General features: G+C 36.7%; 1 protein-coding gene across 3 annotated transcripts in view; it reads right to left on the minus strand.

The window, feature by feature from the left end:
• Window positions 1-3,999: 3,999 nt before the first annotated feature.
• Window positions 4,000-12,611, minus strand: part of LOC139152034 (uncharacterized) — a 57,245-nt gene continuing 48,633 nt past the window's right edge. For 2 of the 3 annotated variants that reach the window (XM_070725130.1, XM_070725123.1), the window contains exons 35-38: window positions 11,435-11,509; window positions 10,426-10,551; window positions 8,940-9,035; window positions 4,000-8,218 (exon numbers count right to left, since the gene is read on the minus strand). In XM_070725130.1, the coding sequence (XP_070581231.1) occupies window positions 6,029-8,218; window positions 8,940-9,035; window positions 10,426-10,551; window positions 11,435-11,509 (2,487 nt within the window). In that variant the 3' untranslated portion in view covers window positions 4,000-6,028. The remainder of the gene's footprint in view (window positions 8,219-8,939; window positions 9,036-10,425; window positions 10,552-11,434; window positions 11,510-12,611) is intronic. The other variant, XM_070725136.1, reaches the window with a different exon arrangement.

Below are 12,611 nucleotides of genomic sequence, written 5' to 3' on the forward strand. Positions count from 1 at the left end.
GTACAATGCTTGTCTAAGACTTGCATTGTCAAGAGTGAAGATTAGTGGAAACAGACATAATTTTGTGTTCAAGATCAGAACCTTAACCTTCTCACCCCAATTCCTTGTAAACTTTCACTTGGTTTGGGCTAAACCATGGCGGCAAAAGAGTTGAAGAATATTATAATTGCTTTGGGTGTGTAGATTAATGCCAATAGAAAATCGTTCTGTATGTACACAAAGCTGTGGGTCCTTTCTTTTACTGTTATTTTCTCAAAAACATACGTAATCTCAAACTCTGTAACCTTTCATGTTGCTTTCTTTGAATTGTGTTCAGTCACCCTTCCCTAGGATGTTTCAATTCATATCAGGCTTTAATCCATTTTCATAATCACTCAAATGATCCTGTCACTTAAAGTTTCCCCGACTATTCATGAGTTGTTTATTTTATTTTATTTTATTAAACCTTGTTTAAAGAGGGTAGCCTGGTAAGCTTCAGTAAAGATGCTTATCTTCCCCAGGGCCCTCAGATGAACATACAAACTGATACAAAGCAGAACAACATGAAACATGACAAACAAAGCGAGGATACCGCGACATTGGCACTATAGGCATTATCGGATAATGTTATCTAAGTTAGAGTCTAATATTAGACGAGTAGGGAAGAGGCAGATGCCCGACATGCTCTTTTATCGGATAATATCCGATAAAATCGATAATATCGTCTAAAATCTAAGTTAGAGTCTAATATTAGATGAGTGGGAAAGAGGCAGATGCCCGACATGCTCATTTATTGGATAATATATTGGCCAATTCACTACCTGTCACATATTAGACTCTAACTTAGATTTAGACAATATTATCGATTTTATCCGATAATATCCGATAAAACAGCATGTCGGGCATCAGCCATACCTCACTCGTCTAATATTAGACACTAACATCTAAGTTAGAGTCTAATATTAGACGAGTTGGGAAGAGGCAGATGCCCGACATGCTGTTTTATCGGATAATATCCGTTAAAATCGATAATATCGTCTAAGATCTAAGTTAGTGTCTAATACTATTAGACGAGTGGGGAAGAGGCAGATGCCCGACATGCTCTTTTATCGGATAATATCCGATAAAATCGATAATATCGTCTAAAATCTAAGTTAGAGTCTAATATTAGACGAGTGGGGAAGAGGCAGATGCCCGACATGCTCTTTTATCGGATAATATCCGATAAAATCGATAATATCGTCTAAAATCTAAGTTAGAGTCTAATATTAGACGAGTGGGGAAGAGGCAGATGCCCGACATGCTCTTTTATTGGATAATATCCGATAAAATCGATAATATCGTCTAAAATCTAAGTTAGAGTCTAATATTAGACGAGTGGGGAAGAGGCAGATGCCCGACATGCTGTTTTATCGGATAATATCCGATAAAATCGATAATATCGTCTAAAATCTAAGTTAGAGTCTAATATTAGAAGCAGATGGGTGGAAAATTCTAAAAACGCTGTTTTATCGGATAAAATCGATAATATTATCCCTATTAGACTTCTTTGGTCTCATGTTCTGGAACTCTCTAACTTAGAAATTTTAGACAATATTATCCGATAATAAAGAAAAAGCCTATGTCGCGCCTTCATGAACAAAGCTAGAACAATACAATGCACAGAAAAAAGTGGCCAGGAGTCACCACCTGCACACAGGAGAAAAAATGCACAATCACACTAGATAACAAAAACAAATTTAACAAGAAAACTAAAACTCACAAACACAAAAAATTATACCCAATAAGCTTTCAGGTAAGCTGTTTTAAAACTGCTTAATGAGTTACTAGATCTTATATTTAAATGACATTATTCCACTGAATAGCACTACTTACAGTAAACCCTTTTCGATAAAAATCCTAATTTGTTGCAGGAACCACTAACAATTTTTGCATCCTGGATCTTGTAACTCTTTTATGATCAATTTCGGTAAAAAGACTTGTCATATATTGCGGTGCAAGATTATTTAAACATTTAAAAACCATACAAACATTCTTATAAACTATTCTGTCTGGTAATGGCATTATATGCATTGTTTTAAATAAATGCTCGGTCGACGCATTATACCTTGCATCAAACATCACTCTTATAGCACGTTTCTGAATCTTATGCAACCCTTTCATAATGGCGATGCTCCCCATAAATGACAACAGTAATCCAAGTGTGGTAAAGTATAGCTATTGTAAAAAAGTTTCTTATATTCATAGGTAAAAACTGTCTTATTCTCTTGAGCAAAGCAATATTACTATTTACTTTTTTAAAAATCTTGTCACAGTGCTGCTTCCATGACAGATTTTCATCGACAAGCGTACCAAGAATCTTTTCACAGTGTACTGCTTGCAATTCCGTTTCACCAAGATAACAGTCTAAAGTTTGTTTATTTAAATGTCTACGTTTTTGTTGCGTTGTTACAATCATTATCTTTGTCTTGTCACAATTAATGGCCATTCCATTATTCTCACACCAATTATAAACATTTTTTAAGTCAGAGTTTAAAGTTGTCTCAATTTCTTGAATACATTTTGCACTGGTAGTTATGGTTGAATCATCTGCGTACATGTCAATGTTATTATCAATATAAAGTGGCAAATCATTTATGTAAATGATGAAAAATAAAGGCCCAAGTATACTACCTTGGGGAACGCCAGTCAAAATATGTTGCTTTGTAGAGTAAAAATTTCTAAATTGAACCAATTGCATGCGATTTTGTAGGTAAGAGTTACACCACCGAAGAGATTTATCATCGCACCTGTAAATTGAAAATTTTAAAATTAAAGTTGTGCACTCAAACACAGCAAAAACAAGGCGAGGACACAAGCTGCCTCTTTTTCAGTATCTGTCATATACATACTGTTGTGCGTTATATCAGAGATCACACAACTTTATCAGAGACAACACAACTTTGCTTTTGAAAAGACATGACCTTCAGGACTGAACTCATTGGCTAAACCTAACCACTAATGTGTACTTGGATGACAATAATTGAGCATGTTTGGAAAGCTCCGTTTCCTGTCACTGAAATGTTTCCCTTAGGTTAGCATTTGGGTGTCATTTGTTGATTATACACAACTTCACAGATTTGCAACAAAATTCATTTGACAGTGGGGCTCAAACTGATTTGATAAATTTCATATTTTGAGCAGGTTACACTCTTGACAGTACTTCACTCATTTATATAGCCAATTAATCCAGCCGCAGTCACTTGGCTTTTATCAGCAGTAGTTACTGGTTGGCCAAGCAATGCGCTCACCCCAACATCTAAGCAACAGCCCACCACAAATGCGACAGTTTGTTAATGTTTAGTCCACAGACTTTGAGAAAGTCTAATAGCCAGTGTACAAAACATTGGAAACTTGGGCAACTCTTCCACAGGCTGCATTTAGATAGGAATGGGATGATTGATAAAAATGTCAAGATGAGGCGACAGTAGCCAGTGACATGTACTTGTTATGGAGGTAATGTTTTTATTACTCTTTGAGGTAGTATGCAACTCACGACTTGCACTTTTGCCCAAACTTTCCTCAATGAAATTTTCAACCATTCTATAAGCAAAGCAAAATAAAAAGCAGGGGTCACAGGGCAAATTTTGGTACCTGAAAAAATTCACAGATATTTTAAAAACAAATGGCCACCATCCCTGAGTTAAATTTGTGGGAAAAAACAAAGTTTCAATTTTCACAAAACTAAGTGAAAAGTTTTCATTTTCAAAGTTTCACAATGAGTCCCACAAGCAGATAACCAGAAAAGAATGATAAATATTTGAGAGTTCAAATATCTGTCCTAAAGACACCTTCTACCCACTAACTCATGCTTTGTTTGAATTCATTCTCTCATCACAACATGTTCAGAAACATCTGTTAGCATACATGCATGCATTGATATGATGGTATTTTATCTCTGGAAACTCACACAAATATTGAAGTACTGAAAATGACTCCTCGCTGACTGCCATGAGTGGCTGACAAATTACTACCAGGGTGTCTCGAAAAAAAAATAAAATTTATTACAGGTTGGCATCAAATATGAAACATCAAGTAGGCAGATTACACAACAGTTGAAATCTAGGATCAAGCAAATGACTATGACATAACGTATAACAGCTATCTGGAGCTACACGTCTCAACTTTTTATTATTGAGAGCCTGTTGAACATCATATGCTTATCTCAGTGTGTCTGTAATACATGTATGTATGTACTTATGTATGCATGCATGCATGTATGGTATTGTAATATGTACATGTATGTACCAGGTACTCATGTTGTGGTATTACAGTGTGCTTGTGTACAACATCTATTTGTGTAAAACATGATATGTACACTATTGCATACACAAAATTGTATGTCCTAGATATTGATGCAACAGGTATTTTCTGATAAAAAATTTTGAGATTTTTTGACAGTCAAGTAAACATTTTTTTTCACAAAGAAAAAATACACTACTTGTAAAAAACAGCAAATGGCTAGCAATTTGATTAAGAGATGTTTTCACAATGTTTTACATTGGTTAGAGACTAGCTTGGCATTTTAGGCTCTGTGAACCAACATGGTGTAGATTTTGAAAATTTGGCGAAAATGATAAACATACATAACTCAACTGTAGAACATGCCAAGATAATACATATTATCATATACCCATGCCCATATTGCTACATCCTAGTGACGTTCAACGTAAAATATCAGCCGTGATATTTCACGGTAAACGTCGAGATATGCACGATGAACGTCATCAGTTTTAGAGTTTTCCCGAACTACATTAGCAGTTTGTTGGTAAACAACGTAAACAACAAAATGGCTGCCGCTCCCCGCCTGCGAAGCGATGTCGCCGACGTAAAAACTTGGAGGGCTTCGAGGAACACGGGTATTTCTGGTTGCAAAATACGGAAATATCACGTTGAGTCTTGAAATGTTTTCCTTGGTATTTTTTTGGCCAAGTTCTAGCAAACATTCTGCCGTTCGCACGGCGCCGGCACTGTGCACGGTCTCCACCGAACAGGTAGTGAGCGCGTGGCGTGACAGCGATGTCGCGCGCGCGACGACTGTTGACATGGCAACTCTAAAGGTAAACTAACAAAATGGCGTCCCCTCTCTGCGCGAGCTCCGTGCCGTACGACGATCGAAATCAGGATAGATTTAAAGCTGAGCAGTTTTTTATCGTGTAATAGCATATTGCACCTTAAAATGTTCCTTCTGTATGACGATTTTTGTATCCCGGTGTCTTCTTCTTGGGTTTCATTGAGATATGGACGACTTGCAGCGATGTCGCGCGTGATGTTAACATCTTCGTTGTATACTTTATGAATGAAGCCTGTTCACATAAACATTCTGATAACATTTCAAGACTCAACGTGATATTTCCGTATTTTGCAACCAGGCGTAATAAAGTAAAGCCTCAAAATTAAAGGTTTTTCGTTCTATTAGTAAAATTCCCTAAAATTATGGGCATGGGTATATGATAAATCGGTTATTACCCAATATCGCCTGTTCTTGTGTCGTATCAGCATTCGTGTCATTTGTGCTGCGTCAGACACTCGACTTGGTCTCGTGTCTGACGCAGCACAAATGACACTCATGCTGATACGACACAGGAACAGGCGATATTGGGTAATAACCTCTAAGAATGAATTCCAAAAGAAATAAATACCAGTGGCGGATTGTAAATTTGTCAAAAGCTATTCAAGCAAAGTTTAACTTAAAACAAGAAACAGCTGCTATGGCCCTATGTGTGTCCAGTTTGGAGTTCATACGATATTTACAGTTTCTACTCAACTTTCAAATCAATAGCATAATGCAAGTTGGTATTTTGGTACACGGTGTCTGAAAGTATGGTGTAATACTGGACTAGCAATATGTACATCCATTGTTGCAAGTTTCTTATTTACTAACACTGCTGGCTACAAAGAAAACAGAAAATTATGAAACAGAAAATTATGAGTAGTTTGTTGTCTTTGGTCATTGCTTAAGTACTCCACAATCTCTCTTTAAAATGTTTTCCAATAACAATCTTTTCTCTTAATTATCATCACCCACTTCATCAGTCACTATGAAGCTTTCCATCATTGCATCAAAATCTGTTCTTTCTTCATCACCACTCATGTTGGGTTCATCATTATCATCATAGTCATCACCCGTTTCATCTAATGTTAGCAGTGTGCTCTCATCAAATGGGGGCTCTCCTAAATATTCTTCATTGCCTGATACACAACTTTCTGAAGCTTCTGAAATCTTGTTCTTACTATCCTCTTTTTCCTCCTCGTCTTTTTGGTCATCACTGCCTATCTCATCACTTTTACATTCATTGTCATCAGACTGTATGTTGTTTTCTTTAACTGTTGCTGGCACCTGTGCATTTCTTACACAAGTTCCGTCTTCAGTTGTTGATAAAACTCTCTCATCACTTCCCAACTTCATTGTATTTTCACTACAAATATCCCCCTTAGAGATCATGTCAACAGGATGTTCACTACCCTCACTTTGTTGCTCCTCTTTTTCTTTCACCTCCACTTCTACTTCCTCTTCTTCTAATACCTCTTCTTTCTCTACTTCCTGTTCCCCCTCCTCTTCCTCGATCTCCTCCTCCTGCTCCTCTTCTACCACCTCTTCCTCTATCTCGTGTTTTTCCTCCTCTTCTGTCACCTCCTCCTGCAGCACCTCTTCTTCCTCTAGCTCTTCTCCCACCTCATTTTCCTCTATATCCTGTTCCCCATCTTCCTCTACCTCCTCTTGTTCCTCTACTTCCTGTTCTCCTTCCTCAGCTTCTACTTCCTCTTCTTCTGCTGCCTCTTCTTCTTCCTCCTGTTTCCCCTCTTCTTCCTCTATTTCCTTGTCTTCTTCCTCCTCATCTATATCTTCTTCATCTTTATCCCCATCATCAACTAATGCAGCATTGTCAATTTCACCATCCACAACCTCTCTATCATCTTCTTCATTCTGTTCCTTATCATCTGTGTTTTCATAATCTCCATTTTCATCATCACAATCACTGTTATCTTCTACCTTAACCCCTTCATCATCTCCATCTTCTTCCTCTTTCCTCTTATCCTCTTTCTCCTCCCCCTCCTTGCCTTCTACACCATCAGACTTCATTTCCTGTTCCTCACTTTCTATTTCTTTATCATCTCCACCATCTTCTTCCTCTTTCCTCTCATCCTCTTTCTCCTCCTCCTCCCCTTTTTCAGCATCAGACTCCATTTCCTGTTTCTCACTTTCAATTTCTTCATCTTCCTGAGTTGCTATCTCCCTATCATCTTCAATATCAACACCATCATCATCATCATTTACAGCAACTCCTTCCTCATGCTGTTCTTCCTCATCACCCTCCACTTCTGCCTCCTCTACCTCCTCTTCATCAGCTTTCTTCTCACCCTCCTCATTGCCCTCAGTGGACACAACCTCTTCCTCTGAGCCATGTCCTTGTTCCTCATATTCTTCTTCTTCCAATTCTGCCTCCTGATTATCTCCATCACTGTCCAGTAACAGGGCTTCTTCATCTACATCACTTCCCATTTCCATGTCCATCCCTTCAACTTCTTCTCCATCTTTCTCATCATCCTCAACATCTAAAGCACTGTCTCCTCCTGCAAACTCAACTTTCTCATCAATATTTTCACTTTGTTCTCGTTCATCACCATCTTCTTCTCTTCTTTGGTTTTCTGATTTTGCATCCTTATCATTATCTTCACCTTTATATTCATCCCCAAGATTGCTCTCCTCAACATCCTCCTCAGTCACATCACCACCTTCTTCCTCTGCAAATTCTTCATCACCAACATCATAACCATCACTTTCACCACTTTTATCATCATAATCATAATCATCATCATCTTCCCCGCCATGTTTCTCATGCCTATCACCCATATCAGAGTGTGCCCCATCATCCATCTCTTCCATGGCAACTGTATCTGTTTCCTTGGCGACAGCGATATCCTTTTCCTTGTTTCCACTGACAGGAGGAATGCTGCTGTCTCCACTGTGTTCTGCAGTCTCACTTTTGTCTTTATTGTTACCTGGCGTTGATTCTTTGGCATGTGGGGTGAAATCCTTAGCTTTGGCCTCCCTACCACTGACTGCATTATTTTCTTGCTCTGATTTCCACCTCTGAGCATCCTCAGATTTGTAGAAGCTGTCAACAGACTTAACAATGGCGTTCATACAGACCCTGGTGGAAATATGGGTTGAACTATTCACATGATATCCATATGCCTGGAAACAAGACAGATCACAATCACATGAAGCTAGACTGTATCTTCTAGGGTTTGATTAATTCTTTGACCTAATGATACAGTTTGCAGGAATTTCACAATTCAATTGTAAGGCAGAGATGACTTTTAACATTTGAAACCTTATTGTCTGCTGACCTTTGACCCTACGCTTTGCAACCAAAGTAAATGAAAATGTTGATGTCACAACTTGAGATTTGTAAATCAAGCCTACACTATTGAGAACCAGAACATGGTTACAAATGTCGCCATGGGGCACAGGGAAAAAATCAGTTGGTGTTAAGATTTTACATGATGTAATGAAGAATTTCGAATCAATATTTTGAACAATTTTCATTTCATATTTTCTCCACTCTTACATTGAATACAAGAACAAAATGATGCTGCACCATCCAAAACATCATGTGACAGTTGTATAACCAAACCATGTAACCATGTGTTTGACCGCATTTAGAAATACACATATCTCTATGCATGCTATTCATGCACATGGTTTTGTTTGTACCATGGCTCATTCAAATTCTGGATTTAACCCATTCACGCCATGTATTTAAAGTCCTCGCAATGTCATATATCATCATATTTATACGATACTTATAATTGAAATTATAATTTCTGCCTCTCTTGCATTATTAGCATCTGTTTTTATCATTTTACAGAACAAGTGTAGGTTGGAGCAGATCTCACCAATTCAGGATGCTTACCTGCTCTGTAATGAACTGTCTAATACAAATCTTGCATATCCACTTCTTAACATTCTGTGCATCTGATGTGATCTCCTTCATACATTCCCTTTGTTTCTGATAAAACAAATAAATATATAAACAAGTTTGTAAAATGAACAAAAAATAGCGTCAATGATACAATGCTAATATTTGGTTACATGTGGCAAGACAGAGAGAGTGTATACACAAGATTTAATAGCCTCTATGAACCTTAGCTTGTGATATTCATAGTCAAGTCCATACAAACAAATTTTGATGCCCTTTCCATTGAAGTATGAAATGGTTGACAACTGTTGCAACCGTTGAACACAACACACTCACACAATACCATGCAACCTAGTACATAATTAGTGATACAATATGCCATGCCAAAGTAAAGGTCTCCTCTTATAATATAGTATTGCATAGAATTGATGTAGACAATATTTAGTCTCTCTAAGGCCTATGGTTGCACAATCAGAGATTTTTATTACACATGTAACATGTCACTCACAATGACATAGTCCCCCTTGTCATTGGGAATTGACTTGACTATAAAGTTTCAAAGCAATCCAACAAGAACTGTGGGAGAAAATGTGGTTACAGAGTTTAAACAATTTACAGGATGTTCCCTTTTTTCACCTCATTTACATATTTTTGACACTGACATGTTCATTTGAACAAATTCACATCTGCACCCCTTTGTGCACCTGTACACCAAATTATAAGATGGTAGGTGCTGCTGTTTGGGAGTTTTTGATATGGACGGACATACATCTGCATATACCAACATACATACATATATACACACAGACGCATTTAGCTCTCTCTTTGGTATATATACGTATACCTATATATGTATACCAAATATACCAAATGTGATATATATTCATATATCAAATGTGAGCTTAAAATAAAGATGTAATTTCACTGAGAGTTATTATACGCAAAGTATCAACGTGATAATCTTCATTAGTTCAAATTCAGTTGATGGAATTCGTGTTGTGAAGAAATACTGCCCTGCAATATTCTAATCACAAAGAAATCCCAATTTTGTAAAAGTAAGGAATTACATTTAGCTTTGTCAATACCAGCGCATTTTGTGTTCTGCACATCTACAAATCCCCTGGCAATAAAACTGCAATAAATGTATTTCCTTCAGACCCATAATGAACTCAAGCAAATTTTACACTCCTTAATGCACTGGGCTTTGCCTTTACATTATGTCATGCAAAGTTTGAAGTTTGCTTTCATCATTTGTGGATCAGGAGGGGGGTACATTATTGCTTAGTGCTATATATTTTTTTAATTACATACCTTAATTCACTTTTGCATACTACTAAATTTTTGCAGAGAAGTAAAGTTAGTTGCACTGACATGACAAAAGAATGATTTCACAGTTTTGGTTTACAAATAGATTGATTGCATGGAAAGACCAGCATGGAATTCCCCTAAAAAACAATTGCGATTAAAGACAAATATTCACCTGTAACCAATTCCTGACTCTCTTCATGTCTCTATTTCTGACAGCCTCCATCACCATGACAACAGTTTTGCAGCCATATTGAATTCTTTGGTGCATGATATGGGTACGGTAATCTTTGTCGCATTTCTGAAACCAAAATGTAAATGTCAGCGAATTTGCATAACAGTACAAGTGTAACATCACAAACCTGCAACTGTAACCGGTTTTAATATTATGAGTATTTTTGCAGCCAGAAGCTCATTTCTCATGGACCATTAAAAATATGGGAAATATGCTGATATTTACTCTATGTTGGTACTTGTCTCATTCTGTCTTTCAATATACCACTGACCACCAGATAAAAATTTGTGTAGTTTTGCAGTCATAACCTCATTTGCATCAGCAAACATAATTTGTCACAGTTTTAATTCAAATCTTTATTATAGTGCTTCTTCTTTGTGTTTAATGTCTGATTATGTAGGAATAAATAGACTGCCAAAAAATGTCGTCAAATTTGATAATCTCCAGCAAGCAAAGCATACAAAGACAACAAACACCAAAAAGTCTGTTTCTTGTATACAGTAACAATAAATCATTAATTTTCAAGGGATTTAATTTCACTATTTTGATGTTTGAGACATTTCACTGTGATTTTAAAACAATTGTAAAGCAATAGAGTCTTAATGTTATTTGACATTTTCACTGGGATTTTAAATCACTAATTTTCTTTGTAAAGCAATAGAGTCTTATTGCTATTCTACATTTTCACTGGGATTTAACTCAGCAGATTTTAGGTTTCAGCAAAAAAAGCAAAATTAAATCAAAATACTGCTTTTACCATACTAGGTACAACATTCAAAGATAAAGCTGTGATTCTAATCAGCCACAGACTTGTCAATAAATGGATTTATACACACTGATCTAATTTGGTTGCTTTTCATCTGTTGTATCTGATGCATAGCTGTGAACATAGCACCCTTATATGATACACACTACAGTGGGGATACACTCTACTGATATCAAAACATACCAAATCTTGTGTCTTACAAATGGCACAATTCTCTTTTTCAGTCTCCTTATTACGCAATGCAGTCGCGATATCATCCTGTTGAAAAAAAAATGAGTAACTGTTAAAATACGGCAAACATAATTGACTGGTGAACAAATATAAACAAAGATATCGCAATTTGACATCATATATAAAAAATACCGCAATTATACGGTGTCGCTCAAATTTGATCTGAATTGGTACATACCAAAGATCAACAATAAGTGTTATTTCTATCTGTTCAGTGCAGGAAAATTATGCATTGATTTTATGACAATTTCTGCACAGTACAACCAGAAAAACAACAAGAAATACAACCAGAAAAACAACAAGAAATATTTAAACCAGAAAATTAAGAATGACAAAAGTAAATAAGGTCTGAAACTTTAGGTACTGAAGGTCAACTTTAGCAACATGCATAGCAGAGAATCTTTCTACCATGGATGTACAAAAATAGACATCCATATGGTTTCAGCAGATCTGTTAATATGTCACAGTTCATAAACAATGACAGGAAATGACAAATTAGCTGTTTCAGTTACTGCTATCACTCCCAAACATAATAGGTACCCTGCATACAAATGGGTTAAAGTTCACTGCCACCACTCCAGCACACTTGCAGTATTTCCCTTTTTCTTACCTCATTTGCACATTTTTCACACTGATGTGTTAATTTGAACAAATTCACATCTCAACCCCTACATCTACCTGTACACCAAACACTGAGATGGTAGCTTTGGTGGTATGGGAGCCTTTGTGTGTGACGGACATACATCCGCACATACCCACAAATATACAGACACAGACGCCACTCAGACTCATCATATAAGCTCTTTTTGGTATTTATATACAAAACCAAATATGAGCTAAAAACACTTGTTTTCATCATTTGACAATTCCCTGGGTAGACCAATACACAGCAATGTTGAGAAGAAAAATAAAATGTCCCTGGGAAAATGACATTTTTCTTTTTAAATTTCAGATGACATTACAGGATGCATGACTGAACGACAGAGATGAACAGACAGATAAAATGGCCATTATGCAGAGCTTATGAAGAGTTCCAAAGACTCCATCATCGCGTTTCCAAGGTATCTCAAATTAGTCTGATGGAAATTACAATTCATTAGTAAATTAGACTACACTCTTTAAATAAAGT

The sequence above is a fragment of the Ptychodera flava genome, chromosome 2 (assembly GCF_041260155.1).
Source record: "Ptychodera flava strain L36383 chromosome 2, AS_Pfla_20210202, whole genome shotgun sequence".
NCBI classification, from domain to species: Eukaryota; Metazoa; Hemichordata; class Enteropneusta; family Ptychoderidae; genus Ptychodera; species Ptychodera flava.